Below are 27,035 nucleotides of genomic sequence, written 5' to 3' on the forward strand. Positions count from 1 at the left end.
TAGAATTGTTTAGGTTTGGAAAAAACTCAAAGATCATCAAATCCAACTGGCAACCTAGCACTTCCAGGTCCAGCACTGAACCATGTCCCCAAGTGCCACACCCACACATTTTTTTAACTCTTCCAGGGATGATGATTCCTCTGTTTCCCTGGGCAGCCTGTGCCAATGCCTGACTGTTCTTACAGTGAAGAAATTTTTCCCAATATCCAATCTAAGCTTTCCCTGGCACAACTTGAGGCCATTTCTTCTTGTCCTCTGTCTTGTTGGCTGGGTGAAGAGATTGACCTTCACCTCACTACAACCTCCTTTCAGGTAGTTGTGGTTGTAGGCACCCCCTGAGCCTCCTTTACTGCAGGTTAGACAACCCCAGCCCCCTCATAAGACTTGTGCTCCAGACCCTTCACCTGCTTCTTCAACTCTAAAGTTGTGAGGCCTATATACTCTTTTCAGGGCATTTTAGTTTCATTCTGCAATTTGGTGACTACAAAAGTAAGTAGTTGCAGGAACCTAAAGGAACTTTGCTCAGTTAAACCTTCTTCTGCTACACCTCTGCAGCTTAGCTACATATCACACACTGGTTTCTTTTGGGACTAATTAAGGAAGAGAAACCGAAGGACATTCAGTGAAATTTGGAATAAGTGTCTCAAGGTCTGTTGACCAATGAATCACTTTTAGATTTTTGATCCTTAACGAACACCTTCCAGTTGCATTTTCAGTCACTTCTCTCAAAACTTGTTAAATTTGGTGCGTATTTCTGGTTAGTGTCTAAAAACCAGTGGAAACTAATCCTACAGGTTCCGATCTATATTTGAAAATCTCTGTGTCTAGATTACATGCTGAGTGTACAAGCAGTTCATATAACATTGTTTTAATATTTTCAGCATTATTTTTCTATCCTGTTTTTCATGTTCCCTAAGACATTACTGGGACAGCTGAGTAACAGATAACAACAACAACAACAACAACAACAACAAAAAAATCCATAAATTCTGAAGAAAATTAAACTGTTGCTTTATTCAACTCATTGCTTAAATCTGCCTTTAATGTTACCATGCCAGAAAAATGGAAGGTGGAAAATACAGCTATTGAAAAGACTTCTGAGCTCACCAAAATCAGTGTTTGATGTCTATGCCAAGTAACTTACTGGAAAACATAATAAAGAATAGAAGTGGTGAACTGAATGATATGTTGGAGAAGAATCAGCATTGCATACCAAGAAGGATGTCTTGTTTTGCAAATCCATTTGAGACTCAAGGAGTGATATTTATTTAGATAAGGATGGTTCTGATAATATTAGATACTTGGATTTTAAAGAACTTTTGAGCCGGTCTTTTACCATATGCTCTCAAAGTGTAATCATATGGGATAAACAGAAAAGGATTTTAAAAAAATCTGAAAGAAAGAAAACTCATCATTTGATTACACAATATAATGCAGTTTCCAGAACCCACAAAAATCTCTGCTGTTCAACATCTTCAGAAATTTTATGGAGAAGCTTAATGCCATGAGGTCAGTTGGCAGATAATACAAAATTCATCTGAACAGACAAATTTTTAACTGGCAATCAAGAATATGAGAAGACTTTTAGCAAAAAAACGCCAACTTTTATCTTTGCTTAGTGAGTTGAACTGACTTGCTGAGAGGTCACATCAGTGACAAAAGTGTACAAAGATTGTACATCTGGGGATAAGGTGGAAGCACAGAGGGAAGGCAGAGCGGGACAACCTGTTTTGGTAGCAAGAAGCTGTTCAGTTGCCTTGGCTGTATCAGTTAAAAACCCTCTTAACGCGACAGAGTAATAAATGACAAGTAAAATTTAATATACAGGCACACAAAGTGACACACCCATGAAAGACAACCCTCACCTTCTGTATTCACTGGTAAATCAGCACTCAGGACACTGTTTTCCACTCAGGAAAGAGATCTCAGACCAATTGTTCATGGCTCTTTGGAAAGAACAAGTCAAAGATTGACCCATGCAATGTTTGAAAACAGTAAGGAAAAAAACAGAAGTAAGAAACAAGTAGGACACTGTTTCTTTGAATCATGTATTGACTATTGCATGTAGTTTTGTCCACATTGTCTGAAAAGAAGTATAAATAGAAAACATAAAAGGCAGGATGAAAAGATGGGGAATGGTTTTTGTTGGAGGGGCTCAGGCTGCAATCCCAGAGCAGACTATGGATTTACTGCTGCAATCCCACTCCACACTTCTTCATGCTGTCACTGAGCTGTTTCAACACCTGGTAGAAAACACACACACACTAAGAAAAAGGAAGAGTTTCCTGCCAGGTGACTGAGCTGAAGTGGCACAGCCACATCTGTGGACATGGGCAGGGGGACACACAACAGAGGGAGGAATGTGGCAGCCACTCCTGGGAAAACCCTGCCTTCAGCTGTGGCTTCAGGAACCATTTTGGCCAGTTTTGCTGATGAAATTAGGCCCAAGCTCCTTTGCCTGCAGCTACTCACTGTCACCCCTGAAAGCCTCTCCCTTTTGGTGTTTGTGCAGCTGTTCAGCAGCTCAGTGGGGGAACTGATATGAAACAAAATTAATCATTTTTGTTGGATTATTCTGATTGTGTTTGCGGCATGTCAGCACAAGAAATGGATGTGGCCAAAGGACAGGAAAAAGCAACAGGGACTGGAAGGACTGCTCCTTTGAGCAATGCCAGTTCAAAGGGGTTTGGAAACAAGTGAGAGACCAAAAGCTCCATAGTTCAGGAAAAGGGATGATCCTGAAATCATACGAGAGAGGTCTATAAACTCGTATGGTGAAAACAAATAGGGCATGATCATTCACTATTTCTTAGATGACAAAAATGCAAGAACCCTGTAAAATTATTAAGCACTGGATTTAAAACTAGTGAGGAAAAGTTCCTGTCTAGCCTTTGTGCAAATTTGAGATCTTCCCACCACTCCTGGAGGCCAGGTGTACCAACAGATCAAAAAGTTGTTTGACAAATTCATGGAGAAGTGGTACATTTGTGGCTGTTAGAGTTGCAGTGGAGACTGTTTTCACCTGAGAGTCTTTCCTCTGCATTTCACTAGCTGAAAACAGAAATAAAAGGCCACTCAATGGTGGTTTATATGTTTTTATACCTCTTAACTGTATCTCTACTATTGGCCATTGTCAGAGAGAAGATACCAGCCTAGGGATGGCTGCCTTGAATGAGGCTGACTCTTCTGTTTTCAGCTACTTTACTTCAACTATATGTGATATGAATACATTGTTTACATTTGTTATATTATATTTGCAGTAACTCATGTGGAGACACAGCATCAGTATTAGATGTACCTAAATAACAAAGTTAAACTAGATGAGTTCTTTTTCTGAAACAAATTATGCCACTGAAGTTCTCTTGAAGAATATATAGATGTGGTGTCACTGGAGCTATCTGTCGTATCGATCCTTCGACAGAGCAGTACAGATAAAAGGGGTGGCTTTAAAGCAGTGGCAGTAGATAGCCTAAATGCAGCTCCAGGCTCTGACCCTCCAGCTCTAGGTTACAGCTAACCTAGCTAACCACTGGGTTTCCCACAGTGGACGCGTCCTGTGTATCTACGGATGGACAAGGGACAGTAAAGCATGGCTTGCAACATATTGGGAATAAACGACATTCATCTCCTTCCTGGGGAGTTCATTCTCAAATACTGGAACAAACTGAAAATGCATTTCTGAAGAAAACCTGTGTCGGTGTGTGGGGGAAACGCAAGTTTCTAATTTATGGCAGGACTGGGTTGGGTTTGGTGCCTGCTTCTCCTTTCCTAGCGATGAGCCCCGGAGCTATTAAAGAGATGTGCCTGGAGGTGAGGGCGCAGTCTCCCCGCCCGCTCCCCGCGTCCTACTGGCCGCCCATCGGCCCGACTCCCCGTGACCGCCCCCGCCGCTCGGCGCGGCCGCTCCCGGGCAGGTACGCGGGGCCGGGCCGGGCGGCCGCTGCGCCGCGAGGTGTGTCCCTGCGCGGCGGCTCGGCGGTGCCTTGTGAGGATTGGGCAGGGCGGGCGAGCGGCTCCTCGGCTCCCCCGCCGGGCTCCGCCGCCGCGCTCCCGCAGTAGCAGCGCGCTCGCCGCCCGCGCCGCTCCCGCTCCGCTCCCGCCGCGCCGCCAGCGCCCGCCCCGGCCCCGGCCCCGGCCCCGGCCGCCGCCGCATCGTGATGCCGCATCCCGCGGCGCCCCTCGGGGCCGCCCTGCTGCTGGTCCTGCTGGCGGCGGACTCCTCGCAGAGTGAGTACCGCGGCGGGGTTCGTCCCTCCCGCACACGCCGCCGAGCATCCCCCGCCGCCCTGCGTGTGTGCGAGTGCGGGCTGTGCTGCCGGGCGGGGTGGGCTGCGGGGGGATGCGCGGCTTCGCGGCGGCGGGGTCAGGGGGATGCGGGTGAGGGGCCGCGCTGAGGCCGCGGCCACCCACGGGCGGCGCCCCAAGCAAGGGAGAGCGCTCGGTGCCCCCCGGAGGGGCTGTCTGGGGTGCGGGGTGGGGGTCGGGGGATCCGGGGCGACCAGACGGGCTCAGCTGTTCACCGCCGCCTGTCCTTCCCCCTGCTCCTCTCCTCCTGCTCGTCCTGCTCCTGGCCTCCCCCGCGCCGTCCCGGCGCTCGGCTGCCCAGCCGTGCTGCTGCGCGCCCCGGAAGCCGCCCAGTTCCTGCGGCAGAGGCAGCGGCGAGCCTACCAGATCTTCGAGGAGACCAAGCAAGGGCACCTGGAGAGGGAGTGCGTGGAGGAGCACTGCAGCAAGGAGGAGGCCCGGGAGGTGTTTGAGAATGACCCAGAGACGGTAAGGACGCAGATTTGGGGGTTTGTCCGGCTCTGCTCTCCCGCCCACCCTCTATCCGCGGCTGGATGCCGGCTGCCGACACAGCTGGGAAAGGCATCGGGAGGAGGAGGACCCAGGGCCATTAGATGGATGACTGGAAGACACACTAGTGCTCAGCCTGCACAAGGGCAGTGTCAGGGCTGTCCAGTCAGGAGCGCCTCGGTGAGCATGGTCTGGGTGAGCAGCCCAGCCCAGGCTGGCAAGACTGTCCATTGGAGAGTGGAAGGGTCCTGTTCAGCCACAGTCTAAGTCCATGAAGCAAGACCAGTGCAACATAATGATCGAGGTTCTCTGTCTGGATACATTACCATCCCTGCTTTTTCCTCCAGCTTCCCATCCCAGCTGTATTTAAAATCCCCTTAGTGTTGCAGCATATGTCACAACTGGGGCTTCTCGGAAGAATGTCCTAACTGTGTCTTAAATCCATGGGGGCCAATTCAGCTTGATCAGCATCTTAGAATCAGTAGTTTCAGAGCCTGTCACTACAACAGCAGGAGAACACTTATATGGGAATGTGGTACCGCTGCACTTTTAACACTGTGGTTTCACAGTTACAGACTGCACACCACACATGGAGCTGTCTTTTCCAGTCTTATCAAGGTTGACTTTCACTTCAGTCTTCTCACTTCAAGCAACATGCAGATGCTTTACTAAGCTTGGCTTACTCCTCCAGTCACTTTACACCTCCTCTTAACACTGTTTTGGATAGGCTGTTCTCATTGCAAAGACTATCTGGCATTGATTTAGCAGTGGGAAGTGGATTTTCTTGGTGTTCAAACTGAAGCTCAGTTCTGCACAGCATGTTCCTGTTAATGGTATGATGCTCTAGGGAGAAGATAGGACAGAGAGGGAGAGAGAGTGAGCACGTGTGTGTACACAGAGACACAAACCACGGGCAAGGGAGGGACTCAGCAGAGATGTTTTATGCTTCAGTAAGGCAAGTCTTGACATGTGTGCCTCATTAGCAGCCTCAGCACTGGATAGACAGTGCAGTAGCTTGCTGTCACAAGGCAGTAGTAATTACAACAAAAGCAAAGTGATAGATTTTTGACAGTCTTTATTTTCAAGATTAACATGGAGCACTTGCCCAGGTAGTGTTTAATGTTTCGCCTTTTATGTGTATGTGTAGTCACATCTGCATGTAGCAGTGTTTGCTTCTGTTCTGCAAAAACTGAGCTACTTCAGAATGTGGATGTAATGGGGTGAGAGTGGCTGGCACAACTACTTCCATATTTGTGTTGAGTAATATAACTTTAAACTCTATATAAATATTCATCACATAGCAGTGAGTACAGGGAGGAGGACCATGATGAGTGTGATTTTGTAGCTTTCTGGAGCAAAGGTGATCTAAGGTCACTACTTTTACGAACTGGCTGCTGGCCAAGAGAGTAGCCAAAGGCAGTGCATTGATAGATCAGTTTAAGGGTAGGACAGTGTGCAAATATGTCAGGAGTTTTTAAACAGTATTTGGAACTGATTTTGTAAATTGTAAAGAATACACAGTTATCCTCCTGAAATGACAATAGTGAAATAATTTTGGTTTAAAATCTTTTTACGTATAAATTCTTTAAGATACCATCATAATTTCAGTGTGTTTTGTAGGACAATGCTGGTTTTCTGTCATTGCATGTGATTTTGATTTTTTTGTGCATTTCCTTTGCTATTGTTCTTAGGTTTCACTCTATTCTGAAAACCTGAAGAAAGGTTAGATGGGCTTCTCATATCTGGGCCCCCTAACATGTCCTTCTACACCAGGACATTTAGATCTGCAGTGACATAAGATCCTACCTTTTCTGAGACACTAATCTCCCAAGAGCTTTGAAGTTGCTTGTTAAGTGCAGTATGTCCTACTCCTTGCATTACTTTGCTTCAATTGATTGAGAAGCAAGTGTACTGTACTATATCAGGGGGCTCTTCCTGTCCCTTTTGCAATCAGTATGTGACATGAGAGCAGCAGCTGTTGTTCAGTAGTAGCTTTCTAATGCATGGTGGCAGAGGTCATGTATGTGGGCTGTTGCTACTCTGCACTGGAAGACTTCATTGTTCATTATGCATAGGTGACTACTCCTCCAGCAGTACCTGTGGATTTCATGGACAGAATATTAATTCACCATGGGGGTGTATTTTAAACAGTAGGGAGTTGTGCTGTCATTTCAGATGCTGTTGTACATCCAGTCCTAGTGACTGACAGAAGAAGCAAGCTAGCTGAGACAGACCTGACTTGGGAAAGCCAAAAACTGTTGTAAACAACACCAAGCTTTTTGAAGAATTATGGTAACTGCAGTCATGCTTCAGTGTATTGCCAGGCTGCAGCTGATCCATGCCAGTAAAGTGAGCTTTTATTGACCAGGGAAATGTACAGATTGCTGTTGACAGAGGATGATTTCTTGTAGTTTTGGAAGGCTGAAATTTGTGCATGTGACTGCTGAACCTGGTCGCAGGGATTAACTACTTCGGTTGTAGCAGAAACAACTACAGCACTTTTTGCCCTGTGCTGAGCTCTGTGAGGCTATGCAGGCAAGCCATGATGAACACAGCAGTGCAATCTATCCTGTTGCATCTCCCAGGTTTTATGCTTTAAAGCACCAGATGAGCATCTACATAGGCATTTGGCTGTTTACTGTCCCACAGGAGCAATGGTCTTGCAGCCTTGACAACTGAAAGTTTCAGATTGGCTAATCCATCTTGATGCTTCTCAGTTCAACCTCAAGAAAGGCTTGTGATGTCAGACCAAAAGTGTTGTCCCTCCTCCCTTTTCCCCTCCATTAAATGCTAATGAAATATATGAGTCTTCCTTACCCATCTTGCCATTCTTGACTATCCTGTGGTTGTGTGAGGAGAAATTCAAGGCCTAATTTCAGGACCTCTGACCTAAATATGTGATAGGAAATTGCATTAACTGATTCAATAAAGCAGTTCCAGAAGCTGAGGTAAGATGAAGCAAGGCTGTAATGTAGCTCACATGATGCTTCCCAGGTAAAACCATGTCTTTATGCGGCCAATTGTAACATCCGGCCAAGAATTTTACAGGAAGATACCTATTTCCTGGTTAGACCAGTAGAAGAAATAAAGTGTCACATACCTCCACCAGAGCACCTTTTTTCTGTGCCTTCCATTGTTTCAGTGATCAGCTTTTCAGAACAACATCTGCAGGCAGTCAGCAGAAGATGCACATTCTCTGAAACCTGAATGTGGATTTTGCCACATGTGCGATTACTTACATCAGCTGCTAAGAATAGTGTATGAGGCGGGGCCCAGGAGCCATTCATGTGCAGGGCAGTGCAGCTTTTGTCTTTTAGGTTACGGAAAATATAAATATCAGCTCACTCAGACTAGAGGAAGGAAGATCAATTGAAACATTTTTAGATTGTTGTTTTGTTTTGTTTTTTTTGGTTTTTTTTTAAGAGGCAGAACAAAACTCAGTCTGTGCCACTTGTATGACTATACATGGTAAAAGCAAGTAGCCTGGATTAATGAGTCTTGCAGCCTACCTTTTTCATGAAGCTGATTAAAACATCCTTAAACATTACTGCAGAATTCTGGGATCGTTCTGGTTTTGTAATTTCATTTATGCTAGAGGTGCCAAACAGAAAAATTAAAAGATAATATGGTGGTAAAAAGAAGAAGGATGGAAAACATCTTGATGAGAGGTATGCAGACTGTTTCTAAATGTGATCTATTCAAAAATATATGCTAGGTGTGATAGATGGGATGAAGTTGCAAAATATCTTGGATACAGAGATAAGAATGTTATCTTAAATAAGATGTTGACAAGGCCTTATAAAAGCAGCACTGCAGAAATATTTGACCTTGGTATGCGGTCAAGGTATTACAGCTTGTTAAGTGACTGATAAACTACTCTGGAATTTGGTTGACTTGTTCTAAAAATCTGGTCATCCAAGCATGTAAAACAAAGGGTAGAACTGAGTGTAGATCTTGATCTTCTCAGAAACATTGTATTTCACTGAAGAAAAAAGTATCCTTGTGCAGGGAGTTTCTCTGTTTTGAAAGGCTCAGCATAGGGAAGATGTTTGAGTGCAGCCTCTTATCCTTTGGTACCACAGTACAGCATCTGTCCCTGCACATCTTGCTTGCTGTTGTTACTGCTGAGGAATTACTGCACTTCCTGCAGCTCACCATTGAAACTACCATGCTGAATGCATTGAAAACTGTTAGGCACACCACAAACGCTGATGTAGGTCAGCCTGGCCACCTGTGTTTACTGTTTATGGATTTGGCCCTCAGTAGAGCACTGTGGAAAGCCAGCTGGTTTCCATGTGCGTGCAGCATGGACATCTGATTCATAGGCAGACACATGAAAATTCTGGTTTTTTGAGGGACTTGCATCCAAAATGTTACTAAAATCTACAGCTTGTCGGAGACACAAAACACTGACAGAGAATCACAGCGTAACTTGGGACTGAAGAGGAATCTACTCCACTCTCCCACTCATGGCAAGGACAGCAGTGACACCAGATCAAGTTTCTGGGGGCTTTTAGCAATCTTGTCTTGAAAATTACTGATCCTAACAAAACATCCAGGAATGTCAGCATTCTTTCTGCTAGGCTGGGTTTATTGAGAAGATGAAATGCAGATGAAGCAATGTATAGGGTGTGATAAGAGTCAGTTTGGTTGATTTTCAGCATGCTGATGGCTCACTTGGTTTTATTTTTTATGTGTTCCATAATATGACATGGTCTTGATAATACAGATGAGCTTCATCCATGGACTAGGATCATCCAAACTTTATTCTGATCTTTTAGGAGGCATGCTTGTCAGGCATGCAATGTTTAGATGTTATTTCTAAGAATAACAAGGTAGATACACTAGTAAATACTAATCAGGAAAGTATGAAGGCATGTAGAGGGAGGAGAGGAGTTACTGGGAGTGTAAAGCAGTGTAAAATTTCTTTAAGTAATTTAGTGAATGTTGTGTAGTCTAGACATGAAAAATACTGATATCGTCTTTAGATACAGATGTCATCATCCCTGTATAGAATATTCCTTTCTAGATCCAGGCAAGACTCTGGTTTTATTTGCTGTGACAGTTCTTCTCAATATACTGATTTGTTTTGACATTTTGGCAGAGCATGGAGAAAGGGCTAGATTTATAGCTGCTGTAAATTTCTTTATCTCTACCTGTTGGTGCAGAGAGAGAGAGAAGGAGTTGTTGGAAAACTCTGTGCTGATGTTTTAATCTGCTTGGACTCAGTAGATGGAAGAATAGATTCCCAGGTACAGTGGTACCTGCTAAATAGCTTTGAGAAAGAAAATATGCGGATATTTAGACTTTTGTCCAGGAATGGGTTGAAGGAGAGGAAAAGGAAGTAAAAATCTGAGTGTCCAGGTATATGCCACAGTGGCATCCCAGCTTGCTGGGATGAGATCTGGGTGTCTACCAGGTGTTCTCTCTTCCCTTTCTTTCCTTCTCCCTGTAGTTTGGTATAAAAGACAAGGGAGGTTTGTACCAAAATCCAGTGGGTCTAACTGATCTGCAAGGCAAAATGATTTGGCCTGTGGACCAGGATGCACCCATCTACTTTGCAGTACAGACACAGCATTTGTTGGCAGTGGTGGTGTTCAGTAGCAGGAGGGTGACAAAAATACTCCTGCCTGCCTTAAGGGACAGGTTATACATAGATTGACTAAATGCTGCTCTATCAAAAGTTGTTGAGGAGTGTGAGCAAAGTTTGCTGTTGGTGGAAGCAGACACAATTCCATCAACTCTGCTGGACTCATACCTACCTGAGCTGTATCAATTTCCACTCATGGGAGAACAGCCCAAAAATTCAGAATAGATCTGGAAATACTGACACAGCACATCACTGAAGTAGTATACACTAAATGTCCTGTGCAGCCAGAGGCAAGGAGCAAGAGAAGACAAAAGGGACCAATATTATGCTGAGGGACTGTTTGAAGATAGGGTGGAAAATGGTGCTAAGACTGACAAACTGAAGCAGGGGTGTTTATACTGGTTTCAAGATGGGTGATAATGGAGAAAGTAGATGAAGTTAGGGTAAGACTGTTTTCTAGAGCAGTACAGTAAGTTTTAATAAATATGTGAGAGGGGGAAAAGGACAATTAAAAATGAAGAAAACAGTTTTGTGGCCCTGAGCTCATTTCATTTTCTTTTTTAAATTAAAAAAAAAATGCCGCTTACTGGGAGCTAATACAATTTTTTAGTGCAGCTGTTTAAGAATCAGGCAAGAGAAACATTGAAAGTGTATGAATTAGCAGCTGTGATTCATGTGTGTTCCATACTCTGAGTGAGCTTAATGAATTAGAAGTAGTCACTTTCCACTAAGTGTGAAGAACAAGGACGGAAGCACGACTATAGATTTCAAAGAAACTGAGAGGGAACATAGCAACAAGGCTTACTTCTCGCCTCACATTACTTTTCAAGCTGTGGTTTCACACTGGGGATTCAGCTGATCTAGTAGAGATAAGCAACTCCTTTGTCTCTTCTTTTCACCCTTCTTGCACGGCAATTTGGGTGACTGCATGGACCAATTGAAATGACCTAAAGAAAAGTAGTCTGCAGAGAAAAATGGTGATTTTTGCGACAGGATTGGTTCCCCAGTCCAGCAGGGATTGACACAGTGGAAAGGACAGCCTGAGGTTAGGATGGGAAGGCCAGGTGCTAGAAGAGAAACAGAAATGGTTGTTACAGCTCAGCCTGTCAAAGCAATGAATGAACAACCAAGCCTTGGAGAATCTGACTGAAGTTTTTCAGCAGGTCTCCCTTCTGTGTCTTTGCTTTCATCACAGTTTTGTTATACTGCTGTTCTATGGGGTCCCCACACATAGACATCTGTTTGGCAATTTACTTATTGATGGGTTTGTGTTTTCTCCCTGTTCCTTTGAGCATCAGCAGTGGGAACTAGAAGAAGAGCAAAGTTGGGAAGTAAGGAGGATACCCAGGGTGGGGAACAAGTGTTGGTGTTGTCTTCACTCTACACACCTGCCAGGACAGAAGGATACATAAATGAAGAGATAAAAGGAGAGTGGGTCAGGCTTGCACTGCACAGAATCACATGTACCTGGAAAGCTACCATATTTGGCTGATTCCTGGAATAGGGAGTTCTAGTTCAATTCCAAAAAATATTTAGGACATGAACAGAAAAGCAGAAGTTACTTAATTATTAAAATAATTAACAGGAAGTATGAGATCAGATTCTGTCACAAACACCTGGTGTCATCGAAGATGTCACTTCCCTATTCCTTACTTGCCTGTGCCTTCTGAGTCCAAATCCTTAAATGCCTTAATGTGATTTAGTGCTGTTAGTATGAGTGACAATCTCTGCAGATAAGCAAGATCCAAAGAAACAGTGTGATTATATTACAAGCAGGGAAAAAACTTCAGTGGCTAAAATGTCACAGAACCTATGAGAGATCATTGATTTTTAAATCTAGTTTGATGGGAAGTATGGCATGTTCTGTTTTAAATAGGGCTAAAGTAATTATAGAGTAAATATAGATGGTGTTGGAGAGACAGCCTTTTACTTATGATACCTTTTGTCAGATACTGTCTTCCTTAATTTGACTAAACTATTTGAGCCAGTGTTAGTTTACCCACAGACAAATCCTGTAACTCTTGCAACAAGTAAGGATTCAAACCAGCAACACTGAGTGAACATTTGTCATCAAATTGAGAACTTGCGCATTATTTCAGATGGAGGGAAAACAGCCTTTCCATTCTGAAGCAGTGGAGGAAACCTCAGGGCATTTGCGTTCAGATTTCTGTCAGAATAACTTCAAAGCACAATCAACCAATGGGAATCACACTACAAATTATTTTTGTAAGTTTTTTGGCAGCATTTCGTGAAGTATTTGGCACCAGTTATATCCATTTCACACTGTTTACTGTCTAATCAAACCCTGCCTCAGGCCACCTACAGAACTCCTGTCTCTGTGCCCCCTGCATCTTCACAAAAGGTTAAGTATCTGTGATATACATTAACTTTTTTCCCTCGTGTTTTATTTCCTTTCAGGTTTTTTTTCCTTTTTTTTTCCTCTCTTTTAATTATGCATTCCAGTCGTTGGTGGGTTTTTCCTTGTTGCAGAGAAAGTTTTTGCTGAAGTGGCACCTCAGTAAGCTGTTGGGAAACAGTCTTGCTGTCCAGAAGAGAGCAAAGGAAGTTATGACAATAGATGGGTTTTATTTCAGACTTGAGGATTCTGCAGAGGTACCTAATCTCTATGGAAGACGTCTTGCTGGAGAGTATAGTCTTGAATGCTTCTATTTTGGAAAGTTCAACAACTTGGTAGAAGGGGCAGACCAGTCTTTGTGCACCTGAATAGCTGGGCAGTGTGAAGTGGATACTTGACAAATGGACAAAAAGGTCTAAAAGCTACCCTAAGCAGCTGTAACTTGGGTGGTAGGAGATGAGACTTGGAGGCTGCTTTTGGATTGTAATGTGACCTACTTGCTTCTCTAACGCCTCACTAGCCAAATTGTGGAGAGAAGTTCTCTTTGCTCTTTGTATAGGGAATACAGATTGCTACAAAGCAAAATAGGAAGCAAATTAACCTGGCTGAGTGAGGGGTCCCTCATGATGAGAAGGAAATCTTGTGCAGGCAACACAGCATTCATCTGAGCATAAATTCTATAACTACTGGTTCTATATATTTAAAATCATGAATTGCAGAACTGCTTCGTGCCCTGATACAGGTGAAAGGCCCCATGATGCAGTGTGAGATTTTCTATGTACCTAAAGTCTAGGGCTGAGTTTTTAAAAAAAGGAGAGGGGTTCTTGAGCCTTACTGAGATTTGCATTCTCAGGTTGTAACAGTCGAAAACTGGCAAACAGTGAGTTACAGCCAATTATGGTTGATAGCAGTAATTTCTTCAAGGATAATGCAAACCCATAGCGTGGAAACATGAAAAACATTTATAAATGAGGTCTGGCCGTGCCCAAGACAAACATTCAGTCCTGAAGGAAAGAGGAAAAGGGAGAGTCATTATATGGAAATGAGGAAAGGGCATAACGTGGGAGTTGTTGCTACTCTCTTAGATGTAACTAGGTAACTAAGAAAGTGCTTTTTAGAAATCACTGTTGCTAACACAAGGCGCTGAAATACTCCAGTGTCAGTGGCACTGCAGTCGCAGAATCACAGACTGGTTGAGGCCTCCTTGCCCAAGCAGGGCCACCAAGAGCCAGATGTCCGGAAACATGAGCAGCCTTCATATAAACTGCATCTTTTATTTAGAGCTCAAAATGATTTTCATTAGATTCTGTGCCTTACAGTCTTACCTGACCTGGTACTCAAGCAAAAGAAAGAGAAGCCGTAAGCAGGCCCTTATTTCTGAAGTCTCCAGTGTTACCAATTACTTTAAAGTAAAGCAACAGTGAGAACATTTTCCTGGTGTTGACAGGGTCATTGTTATGTTTTCAGAAGGGCTATTTTTATACAGTGACTCATGTTAACGCCTGTTCTGATTTGGTGTTTTTCCATCTTCTCCAAAAATGCAGCAGGACTATTGCATACCCTTTATGATTACACTAAATTCTGGATTTTACCACCATGGACTTTGGCCATAGAGTTGAAAATAGATGGTGGCCACAGTCACAATGTAGGCTTCCTTTGGCAGGGAGGCTGACATTGGTGTTTCTGCCCCTTCCATTGTACAGCTTTGAATTCTTACCTTCACATTGCTGTTCTCCTCAGTTGTTTCAAAGAGAGGCGTTGTGGGGGTGGCCCCAGAAAAACTGTTCTTATCATTTGGAGAGAAAAAGCCAAAAATAAAATGAACAACCTGGAGTTTAGGGGGGTTGTTTGCTTGGGTTAGTTTTTTTGAGGACACTTTTAAAATTATGCTCTCTTAGGTATCCAGACTAAGTGGTGTAGTGTCTGTTTTATCGGGGTAATAGTAAGCTCCAGCTGCAGGTGGGAGAGGAGCACCTTAGCCCCATGAACAGGATTCTTATACCCATGTTTGGTGTCACTCTGCCTTGAAATAAAAGCATGCACTCTTAGATCTTGCAACACTGTTGTGGAAGCAAATAATTGCATTTAATGCATCAGAAGACTTGTTTCTAGCATGTACATGTATTTGTGTGAAAAGGGTTGGGGCTGTAGAGCTTAAGTCTTTTCTGTTAAAGCACAGCTCTGTCTCCTGGGCAGCAAGAGAAAGATCTCTGGAACTGAGCTGAAATAAGCAAGCCAGGACCTGCCTGGGGAGACTGGCCTGATGCCTTGCTTCCCATCTGAAAGGGTGGAGATGTGTAGATGTTAGGCACTTCCCAGTCTCTCCTGTTTCTTCCTCTTTACCTGAGATCTCTGCTGAGCTGTACTTTGGGTGGCACATGACACATAACTCATGGGTGAGTTACAGCTCTGGGATGTAGCTCATACTACATGTTTGACCTGTAGTGGCAGCAGATAAAAGATGTATTTTACAGAAGGACCATTCATGTTACTAGGGCACCACAGGCTGCCAGTCTCCTGCTGCCAGGCCCTTGACTATTCTTGACTTCTTATTCTTACTCTTGACTTCTTCCATCCCAGCCATGATGGCTGATACGTGGAAACCAGACAGAAAGTTTGGTGGGTCACAAAGAAGAGAGGTGGAAATATATTAACGTTTTCTTGATGGGAACAGTCACAGAGGTTGGAATTTTTGAAGCTACGTTTGTGATGTTTGGTCTCTTGTGGAGGTCAGAGCTTCTGCAGCCTTTGTCTTCCTTTTGCCTGCACTGGGACATTACTACTGGGCAGATGGGTTAGAGAGCTTGGTGAAGTCAGTGTCTGTGAAGCAACCTGTCCAGAGGATGTTTATGTCCAACGTGTACTTGTTGATAGCTTTTTACTTTATAAGCAAATTGCTCCTGCTTTTATTTTCAGCAGTAATTAGGAAGCAGATCTAAAGGAGAAGGGCTGACCACACTTAAATGTTGACCTTTTTAGTCAGAATCCAAGCTGAAAATTTAACACTTACATAATTCTGTGGCGATTTTTGCCACTCTAGTGGTAACAGTTAAATAATTTCCTGTGTTTTGATCCTGTGAACAGTGTGTGACTTTTTGGATGGTGAGAAGTTTATTGAGCCTGAAATTGAAGGTGGCTTGTTGAGAAATCAGCAAAACAGTAACAGAGAATCTTTGCCAACTCCTTCTTAGCAAGCCTCAAAGCATTTCTCTTGGCATTTTGTAGAATCCTGAAAATACAATTCAACACTTCTAGTAGAAAGAAGATGAGTTGCACACTTTTAACAGAGTCCCTGTATAGGATTTTCATTTTCCCTGACATCTGGGGGTCATTAGACCTTAGTACATCACAGAAGACTGAAAAGATTCTGAAAACATTGAAGAGTTGAGTGCTCACATGAGAAATAATGTGCATCTATATCAGTTTAGGTGCAGCTTGAATATTTAACTGAGAAAACTTCTCATCAGTGTTCTTTGAAAAGGGGCTGCCATTTAAGTAGATTCTTTTTCTCAAAGTGTAAGATAATTCATCCTTCATTCTTGATTAATCTTTTCTCTGAATGTAAATATATTGTCATTGTATTTACAGAAGCCAGCTGTAAGAAAAAAAATGAGTATGGAAAAAAAATTAAAAGATAATCATACAAGAATGAGTAATGTTAGAACCTGTGAGCATATGTCTTTATTTTAGAATGGTGGTATCGGCAGGTTTAGTAAACCTGGAGAAGAGCTACTGATCAGCAAGTGATTTTGTATAACAGAAACAAATGAGAAAGACAGGGAAAGAAGAGTTAAATTTCTGTTAATAGCCTCCTGTTTTAAATCACTTGGCTACATACTTTTTGGAATGAAGCTTGTGGTGGGACAGTGCCTTGGAGTTTCACTTATCTGCTGTTCAACCTTCATTGAACCAATGCAGAGTTAGTTTGAATTTGGAAGTTACTTTTACAAAAGTAAATTCTATATCACTTTTCTAGCACTCAGCTTATTCATCAGAGGTTAAGGAGAAAATGCCTTTGCCACCACTGACATGGAACAATTAGACTGATAGCCATGAGTATGGAAGCTCCTATTTATTGTCCTGGTAGTGCCAAAACAGTTTTTCTTGCCAGAGTCTGGATTATCCTGTTGGTGGTTAAATACATCTGCACATTCTTGTGAAGTACATGGAATAAAGGGGAAATAATGAAAGAAATGTTTGGAATATTTTATTACATACCCCTAAATTATTCTCCTCAAGTCCTGGTTGAAGTTCAGTTTGTGTTCCGAGCACAAATGGGCACCCATCTGAATACTTAGACTACTTAGATTTATTTTTATTTTAACTGCATTTCTTTGGCTTGTCTTTTCCAAACGAAACCTTAAAAAAACAAAGAGGGAACAAGGACCATAGTGGGTTCTGAGCTCATCACTGTGATGAAATATTTCAAGCTAAAGAAACATTTCAAAGCTCAACCCCAAAAGATGCCAAGCATATCACTCTCATGTCAGAATTGAAAATTAATGTAAGTGTAAGCTGCTGCTTCTACTTCTTTGCTGATGCTCTCATAATTTAGGCTGAATATTTACATGGTGGATTTCAGTAACTGGAGCATATTTGCCAGAAGCAATTGATTCTTCTGGTAAATGACAGCAGTGCAATTGATTGCACTGGACAGTCCAGATCAAACTGAATCATGGTGTGTGCCTGTTTCTGTTGTTTATACATGCCTGTATCGATCCAATCCAAACATCTGTAATAAGAGGAGAAGACAAAGTAGTCTCTTCTCTTGCACATTCTATTGACCAATTTAATTTGGAATACAGGGTATTTTCCAATCTCACTGAAGATAGTGTTACAGGGAAATTGCTCCTCTTGCATAAAAGAGAATTATACTGTGCATATGCTTTCATAATTAGGTGAGAAGTTATTTAGACAAAAAAAAAAAAATTAAGCACTCATGCAATGCATAAATTTTTCCTCATTCAATGCCCCAACTACCATTTTTACAGCACTTGAATTAGTGACTTGAAACCCAGCATGAAGATGGAAAAAAAAGCTTTTTTTTTCTGGCCATGAAGTTTAGTATTTTTTTAAGAATGTGATACAATTGTCAGCTTCAGCCAATCTCCCATTCTTCCATGCAGCACAGCTGCATTTTCTGCTGCTTCCCTGTGTTGGTGCAAGCAGTCATGTGACTTGTAAGGCCTCACCAGGCTGACTGTTCTGACATGCAAGGTTAGATTCACATCACATCAGCAAAATGATGCTGCTCTCACTGTTTGGCTGCGCTTTGTTGATGCAAAGTAGGGAACAATAATGCATGAGCAGGTACCACGAGAGGAATGGCAATGCCCTTTGCAGTCTGGTTTTAGAGTAATGGATGTCGATTTTCCCCCCTCTTGCAAAGTGTCGTGGCACCCTTCTTTGAGCATCCAGGGTGTGATGTGTGGGTGGTACACCAATGGGTGCTGGTTGAGTTGTAGGGTGCTCCTTGTAAGAGCAAAAAGTACTTTTTCTAGTGCCTGTGGTGTTCATGTGTTGGCCATGTCCTGCATTGGCAGAATGCCTTCGAGGAGGCACAGGGTGACTGAATGATCCTCTACTCTTCCCTCTAGGGTTTTGTCCCTAGATTCCAATTCCTTCCCCTACCTCATGCCATCAGCAGCAGCTTTATCTCTTGGAGGGTTGTCTTCATGCTCAGTCACTGACCAGATCAGCTGCTATCAAAAAGTACCTTGAGATGAGCTAATGTTTCTTTCCTTTTCAAATGACAAAATGCATGTATAATACTATGCTGCTTCTGATTCTGAATAAAAGGAAATCAGGTGTTTGGAATTGCTAAACCACTGCCATACAAGACCACTAAAATAACAGCAGCTCTTAAATAGCATGAAAATAGAAGCAAATATGATTCAAATTTTTTTTTTTCCTTCTATAGGAATATTTTTACCCGAAATACTTGGGTGAGTTGCAGCTTTTATTTTTGCTTTGTGGGAGTGCTGGTATGTGTCTGACATTGGAGCTTGTCGCAGCTGAAGTCTCTGATAAGGAAAGTGATGGAAATCTGATTGCAATAAACATGCATTGCTAACTTTTAAGATAGACATCATGTTCCTTATTGTATTTTGAGGTGTGTGCTTTTACTTATGTGTATATTTGCTGACAGAGATGCTTTATGTGTTTTCTGCATGTTAAAATCTTGATGTTGCATAAATATCTGTGACTTGCAGTGTTATGAAATAATTTGTAGTTTTCTACCTTTTTCCCTTTTTAATTAAGTTAGTTATTAACTAATGTCATTAAAAAAAAAAAAAGGTGCCTGATTGAACTACTGGCTTATTCTATTGACTGTATCATAGCCATGGCATCATACTGTTTCCTGTTCATGTTTATTATATTTTACTTAAGATCAAAAATGCCACAGTGAGAGAAAAAAATGTGCTTTTTAGATATTTTAAGAAGTTTAGTTGGTCAAATTGGAGTACCTACTACCATAGTTTTAGGATCATAATAGCATCTGGTTAAGTGGTCATGCTCTTCAAATAGCTTTTAACTGCTATGCATCAAAGCTAACACATTTTAATGAACTTCAGAATTTTAAGGCATCTGGGAGATGATATTATTGCATAGATTTTTGCATCCACCTTCCAAATCCTTGCAGGCCAGGTATCATTTTATGTGCTTTGAAAGCTGTTCTTCACCATTGTAACAATAACAATTTCATTTTCTGTTTTTCAGCTTGTATTAAGAAATATGGGTCGCCGTATAGCAGAAATCCAGATTTCCTTACATGTGTTCATAGTAAGCATTCTTGGTTTTTATATTGTAGTTAAATGTTCTCTCATTCTGCCTGAAGGTGTGGGATTAGCTATCTCTGTTTTTGGGAGTATTTCAATACTGGTCTTCATATTCTCTAGGCTTAAGACTCCATCCTACTAAACAAAAATCTTTCCCATTTTATAACCAAATGCCATCTTGCTGTCATGTTTTAGTGCTTTGATATTTTATAATGCAAGCTTCTTTCCCACCAGTTTCCTAAGGCTTGAATAATATGAGAAACAGGAGGGACAAGAAATAGGAAGTACCATAAGGCTGTGCACTATGTGTGCCCCCTCATTTTCTACTCTCTTGTATGCTAGTTTTGGCTCACCCCATTAAGGAACCTCAAGAAAAGTTTAAAGTCAAACCAGGCTTTGTCAGCCTTCTTTGCATTACGAGATGTTTCATGCATCATGTGACTATGCTTTGAATATTGCTTCCTTTAAAACCTCAAATCGGTTTTGAAGCCAAACTGATGACTTTGTAGAGGGTGAAGGGGTTTTTGTCCTTCACTAACACTAGAGAAGAGAATTTAATGAATTCTTCTAATATATTTCTAGTTGCCTTTGAAGCTTAGCAGTGCTAAAGGTAGAAAACTGCATAAGTATTCTGAATAAGTCCTATGAGCAGTTTAAATGTGGAGAAAATCAGATGTATGTGTATTTATTTTCTTTTTAGCCCTGGGTTTCAGTCTTTTATTGTGATCAAGTTTAATTAGTCATGTGTTCATACAAGTGTTACCAAAGTAAGATCAGTATTTAGTCAACTTTTCTAATTTATATACTGCATTAAAACAAGCTTTTTAAAGAGTGAATTCCAAGGTTAATAAGTGGTATGTGAAGAATTTCCCTCACATATTGCAGCAGTATCACTTATGGATGTTGTGTCCTTTGAACTGGGAATTCTCAGACCTGCGGAACCTGTGTTGCCTGCAGTATGCCAGCTAGTCCAAAGTGGGACATGAGGCTGAGTGCTTACATTTACTTGTACCTGTGGCACAGCAAAGAGGCAGGAGTTTCTGTTGAAAATGGTGATATTGACTGGGAACAATTGTTCCAAACAGCTTATCAGTGTCTCAAAAATGAGAGTCTAAAGGGTAGTGATGAAAAAATCTGAAAAAAATAAAAGCTGAATAATTGTTTTTAGGGATTTCTGCCCATTGCAGATGCAGTGGTTTGGAAAGAAAATGATAATATTTTCCCCCATTAAAATATTAAAAGGTTTTTAAATGGCTGAGCTTTGGCTAGCTGTCATCAATTCACAGGAGAAGTAACAGAGAAGGAGCCTGAAACGCGCTTGGAAGAATGACAGGCTCTGTGCTTGGCCAATTCTAGTGTGCCTCCTAATTTTTCACAGATGCTACCAAAAGACTATGTAGCTCTATGGGTTTGTGCCTGCAAGACACTTCTAAACTTTGTTTCTTAACAGCCTTTCTCTTCTCAAAACATGGTGGTGGAAGGTTCTTTTAACCTGGTGCACAAAGATATTGAACAGCCTAAGGGCTGGAGGGTGATTAACTAGTTTATACTGGAAATAAGGTAGAAATTTTAAATATGACAGTGATTAGATAGCTTAGACAGAATATGTGAGGATTCCTAATTTCATAAACTCTTGAGATCAGGTTATAGCTAGGATTCAGCTCCAGATTCAGTGTGTGAATAGGTATTTCCAGCACGGGTGCTTACATGAGCAGTATTCCCATCAGAGTTAGCAGAGAGTTAATCTCCTCTGCTTCTAGAGGGATTCCCCCAACCAAACTGTCTGCTCTGGGGAGACCTGAGTCCCTCTATGGACTCTGTTTATTGTCCTATCTCCACTGATTGCAGTGAGTATAATTGCTTTGCAGATAGATGCTTACTTAACACACAGATACCTACAGTTTCTCTGCATATCTGGATCTTTTTCTAAAAGAGATCCTGCAGGTCATCTAGGAATTAAGGATTTGGTTTTGCAAGGCTTTGAAAAACACTACAGGACTTTTTGGGAAATGAAGCTTCACATGGCCTTACAAAACACAATGAGATTTTTGTTAGGTCATGTGTGCCTGCTTTTTACTATTAAATTACTGAGTGGAATATTATTTGCAGCCTAGTATTTTCTGAAGTTTCATTATGAACCATTTTGTGGGTATCAAAAAATAAATTCTCAGAACAAAGTAGTGAACTGAAAGTGACAGTCAGTGGGCATAAGCAAAGTCTTATTTCCATACAGATTTCAAAGATGGAATTGGTTGTTCTATTCTCTGTCTGCGCTTACGAGCTTCATAGGTGCTATCAGACACAGCTCAGAGCGCGTGAAAAAGTCATGCTCATCACTACTTGTAACAGCTTTACTAAAATCTGTCATGTAAATGAATGGAAACAAAAGCTCTGTCTTTTTCTTTTGCAATGGTTTCAATCAGGAGCACCTTCTATGAAGCCAGTAGAATTACACAACTGTGAAGCCACCAGAAGATTATAGGAGTGTGCCTTATGTTCTCAAACTCTTGTGGCAGGAGGGAGCAATCAATCAGCACAGGGTTGATGTGATAGAAATCTCTGTGGTTGATATCCATGGATTGTTACCCTGATGGGCATGGGCAGTGTTACTACCATCTGGCTCTGCAAGGCATGTCAGAATCCAGTTTAAGGGGAAGAATCAGAAATTTGTGGATACATCAGATAAGTTGTGCATAACCCTGTTGACTTGATTTGCTTATCAAATGACTGAAAACGCTGCCATATTTAGGAGGCTTGGTGAGTGCTGCTAAAAAAGAAAATTGGCTTACTATACCTAAACCATTTTGTTTAATGTACACATTCTGATCTGTCTAGGAAAAGGAACATCCTGGACAGACATGCTTTATTGTGGCTCATTGCCACCTTAACCTGGCCTCTCCTTCCCCAGCTCCTCCACCTCCAGCAGTGTGTCAGCTGGGCAGTGATTTACTGGGAGCTGTTCTGGCAGGTTGATGCTAAGACAGCCCATGTAGCTGTGTTTTGTTTTGTGTGGCCTGGCCTCTTTGACTGTGGCTTTGCCCCAGCCCTGCACATCTGGAAGGTTTCATCTGAACATTGGGAAATGCTTTTGCACTGTGAGAGTTGAACCAGAACTGCCACAGGTTGCCCAGGGAGCTTGTGGAGTCACCATCCCTGGGATAATCAAAAGCCTTCTGGCCCTGATCCTGAGCAACTGGCTGCAGGTGGCCCTGCTTGAGCAGGGAGGTGGCACAAGTGACCTCCAGAGATGCCTGCCAACCTCAACCACCTGAGATTTAAATCCAAGACAGTCAGTGCAAACAAAAGTGCTGTTCAGTGCTTTATGAGATTTCAAATGGAGCTGCTACTGCCTGCACTCACAGAAGTGTTAAAGTTCTTTTAAAGCAGCTCATCATTTCAGAATCACACAGAGGAAGCTAAGAAGAGATATGTAGAAGTAGAATAATTCTGACAAAAGTAGGAGTCTTAACTTTCCTCAGTTTGAGAGGTCTCATAGGGCTGCTAATCTATGAAGAGTTCCTCTCCTAAAAGCCTCCCTGCCATGCCTGTCAGAGTATCAAGAGTACTGGACTCAGCAGAACCAGTGCATGGAAACCAGTGCAGGTCTTTTCTGCTGCTGCGCACTTAACGTGTACACACTGGGCACTTTCAAATGCTGGGAGGAGATATGTGAAAAGAAAGGCTCTTGGACTGGTGAGCTTTGCAATCTGCAGAATGAGATTCTGCACTGTTCCTCTTGGTAAAAGTTGTAGAAACAGTTAATACATTCATGTTTTTGAAGACCACTGATCTAGAACACTGGTGTCAGCAGGTTACTACTACATGATAGATACCAACACACTTTTTTGTGGAAACAAGGGTATTCTCTCATCCTTCCTTTAGCTACCTCTGTGAAGCACTGTCCCTGGGTGTTGTGCAGGTAAGTGGGTAGGTGAATTTGGACAGGTGACTACAGTCGGTGAGTACTTACATGATACCTTGAGATTTATTCCTTCAGTTGTTCCCAAAGTGTGGTGACTACTTCCTTGCTTCTTTCCAATAAGAAAACTCGTTGCCATATCCTGGAACTCGGCTTAAAAATCCCCATAGGAACATTGTGCTCTTTGTAAACTGGATTAATGGTTTGCTATTCCTTGGCTGTTGATAGATGGGTATTCCTTTTTTAAATTTCATTCAGTGTAATAGAGGAGATCTAACAAAAATTCAATTTATAAACTTTTGTTAGCCAGAAACATATCAGCCCTGGTAAGATCCTCTGTTGAGCTACCAAAAGTGATTGAAAAGAGTGCCCATCCTTTCTTGAGTACTTTAGTTGATACTGCTTTTTTTTTTTTTTTTTTTTTTTTCCCCAAAAATTAGAGTAGAAAAATAAGCTACTTTGAGTTGTTTCCTCCATGAGGTGTCCTTCAGATATGGGGGTGGTAGCTCACTCCCTTTTTCAATGAAGTGAATTCCACTGCATGTGCTCTAGCAAAATTCCTGGCACAGCTTGTTTGGCACGTGAGCACTAAGGATTAGCTTATAGTTTTGCTAGGTGCAAGTATTTTTGAGTGATTCCCCAATACTGTTTAAGCTTCCCATCTTCTAATGAGAGTGAAACACCTGGTCGTCAATGACTTCAATGTATTGTTCTGTTTTGTTTTGGTTTTTTTATTCCTTGTGTAAATCAGATTTGCCAAACCAATGTTCTCCCAATCCTTGTCACGAAGAAGGGACCATCAAATGCGAGGATCTCAAGGGGGATTTCTATTGTGAATGCAAGCGTGGCTGGCAGGGAAAAAAATGTGAAAAAGGTAATTTCCTTTCATTATCTTTTATTCTTTAGCAAAGATATTTTGGGTTTTGTTGTATTCTGAAATGGTCACTGATACTGTGCTGCACAATTCGAAAGTCACAGAACTGAACCTGGATTACACACTGTTTGTGTTTTTATCCTTCTGGGAAACAGGTAGTTTTTTCACATCAACATTTTTATGACTCTAATGGAGCTCAGCTTGGTCTTGGCAAGGTAATCCAGGAAGTTACTCTCCAGTTTTCTGCTGCACCCTTCTAAAAGCAGCAGCAGAAAGAGAGTAGTAGTGGCTTTTCAAGCAGTACTGCATCAGCTGCTGCTGTGAACCCTGGTGGAACAGATCACAGACTGCAGAGCCAGAGAAGCTGGCCCATCTTCCCATCTAGCATCCCTGCAGTGGGAGCAATGACCTTCAGTCAGCAAGCTGAGGTCTGTCTGATGACACACAAACTGATAAAATTAGTCTGTTAAAGCTTCCTCGTTAGTAGGACTTTATTCCATGTCCAATTAATTCCACATATTCCATTGGTGTATTTCCATCGCCTCAAAAGAGAATTTCAGACAGAAACTATTTGTGCAAGAACTTCCAGCTGCCCACAGAGTTTTCTCTACAAGTTATCTTCCTTCCTCTTGTTTTCTGGTTTCTGTGGGGTTTTTTGTTGGGTTTTTTTTGTTGTTGTTTTTTTGTTTTGTTTGGGTTTTTGTTTTGTTTTGTTTTGTTTTTTGCCTGCAGGGCTTTTTGTCAGGGCCAATGCTCTTTTGCTTGCCAATAGTAAGTAATGACTAGAAATCATATCCAGCCAGTCCAGAATTGTGGCAACCAAGACAGCAGGAGATCCAAGCCTTTCCTTCTCATGTAAATACTTTGATGAGTTTATAGGATCACTCATGCATCTTGTTTAATCAATTCAGAAAGCAGACCAGTCAGTATCCAGTTGGCTTTGACAGCTCAGACACTGATCAGTCTGAAGCATGTTTTCTCATTTTCCAATAAAATGCCTTGACTGTTCTACCCATCAGCTAACTCTGGAGTCCCACAGACAAGCAGGACATAATGAGCAGGTGGGGTAGATTGAGGGTGGAACCCAGGCTCTCCTGGATTTTGCAGGCTTTTGCTGCCAACTTCAGTGGGGCACAGTTAGGCTCACAATGTTCAGCAGGTGTGAACTTGGAACTTCCTATGTTCTCATGAGTTGTGTAATAGTAACAATATAGTGTTCCTGTTTTATTTAGAGCTTTTGCCCTGAACTTACTGGCCATAGCATGATTTTAGTACTTAGTTATGATATAAAATACATTACTAGTTTGCTCCTACCGACAAGCTACTTTGCCTCCACAGTGACTAAAGATACTTTTATGTATTCTCAGAGCTGTGAAGGAGATACTATTCAATTACAGATCCTTCTCTCTCCCTTGGTTGGTTTTTTTTTGGAGGTTACATAAATTTGAGCTTATATGCATTAAGTGTTTGAACGAAATCTTTGTGTGCTTTTTGCTATCACTGTGTTGCATCTGTAATAGAGTTTCTTGTTTGGTCTTTCTCCTCCCCAATGCTTATTCCACTCTCGCCCTGTAGATTATTTACAGATGTGAAAGGCTGACTGTGACACTTTCTTTTGATGTAGATATTGATGAATGCAGAACGCAGAACGGCGGCTGTAACCAGCTCTGCCTCAACAAGCTAGGCAGCTACCGGTGCTCATGCTACAGTGGTTATGCTCTTAAAGACAGCAAAATATGTGAAGGTAAGCTTTGCTGGGACTCTCAGTTTGCTTCAGGGGGGGATACTTCATGACTTGTGCCTGTGTTTAGGAGAGCTGGATTGCCCTGAGCAGTCCTGGTCTGCTCCCTATCCCAGCAGAAACCTGCTGGTAGCTCCTCTTAGCTTTACTCCACTGGGGTTGTGCTGGGTCCTCCAGCCAGTATACATGCCTGGGCTTGTCAGCAGTTGGACCATGATGCTCTCAAAAGCATAACACAGGCATGATTCACAGAGGATTTGTGGCTTGGATTGTGCTAAATTGGTTTAGTTGATCAGTCCTCATATCCTGACATTGAGAGGAGGAAGCGCTGGCCAGATGTGTTGTTATGATTCTTTCCAGTCTCACAGTGTTGTAGTATGTGAGCCATTTGTTTTTCTTTTGTGTGTTTCTTATTTTTTTTTTTTTTAGATTTGGATGTGTGCAGCAGGTAATGAATTCAGATAGATACAGATGGCTAAATTCACTGCAACTCAAAATTAATAGGTGTAGAAAGGCCTTAGTGAAGGTTGGCAGCTATTTTACATACCAGCTGAGAACAGAAAGTGAGGACCTGAAGTTTCTGATTGAAACTGCTGAGTGAATTTACATAACCAAAACTTAAGCAACTGAGATTTTAAAAATGTTAAGAAACAGCATGCTGAGACAGACTCAATAACTCAACAGCAGGTGGTTGTTAAAATTATGTTCATCTTTTGAAAAAACAGGTATATATCTCTTATGGATGTGATGACATATTTCTAAACAATTTGCATACATGATCTGAACAACTTATTGATACTGCCAGCAAAAAGAAAAAGAGCAAGATTTTGTTTCTATGTCACTTCTACTCTAAAAAGTGATGGCTGTATAGATTACTTGGTATCCCTTCCTAATGGGAGCAACAACTTAGAAGAGCCAACTTCACTTTTAAATTGTCCTCTAGTGCCAGTCAGCATGGACAGCGAGGGGCTCACATATGTTT

At 42.0% G+C, this 27,035-nt stretch overlaps 1 protein-coding gene across 1 annotated transcript in view; it reads left to right on the forward strand.

Moving 5' to 3' along the window:
• The first annotated feature begins 4,136 nt into the window (after positions 1-4,136).
• The window catches only part of GAS6 (growth arrest specific 6), a 40,179-nt gene continuing 17,280 nt past the window's right edge, over positions 4,137-27,035 (forward strand). The window contains exons 1-6 of the mRNA XM_066176710.1: positions 4,137-4,227; positions 4,607-4,773; positions 18,661-18,685; positions 19,461-19,523; positions 24,190-24,312; positions 25,937-26,056. Coding sequence (XP_066032807.1) covers positions 4,158-4,227; positions 4,607-4,773; positions 18,661-18,685; positions 19,461-19,523; positions 24,190-24,312; positions 25,937-26,056 — 568 coding nt within the window. The 5' untranslated portion in view covers positions 4,137-4,157. The remainder of the gene's footprint in view (positions 4,228-4,606; positions 4,774-18,660; positions 18,686-19,460; positions 19,524-24,189; positions 24,313-25,936; positions 26,057-27,035) is intronic.

Source organism: Chamaea fasciata, unplaced genomic scaffold, assembly GCF_029207755.1.
Source record: "Chamaea fasciata isolate MVZ Bird 193981 ecotype frontalis unplaced genomic scaffold, bChaFas1.0.hap1 SCAF_2, whole genome shotgun sequence".
In the NCBI taxonomy this organism is placed as follows: domain Eukaryota; kingdom Metazoa; phylum Chordata; class Aves; order Passeriformes; family Sylviidae; genus Chamaea; species Chamaea fasciata.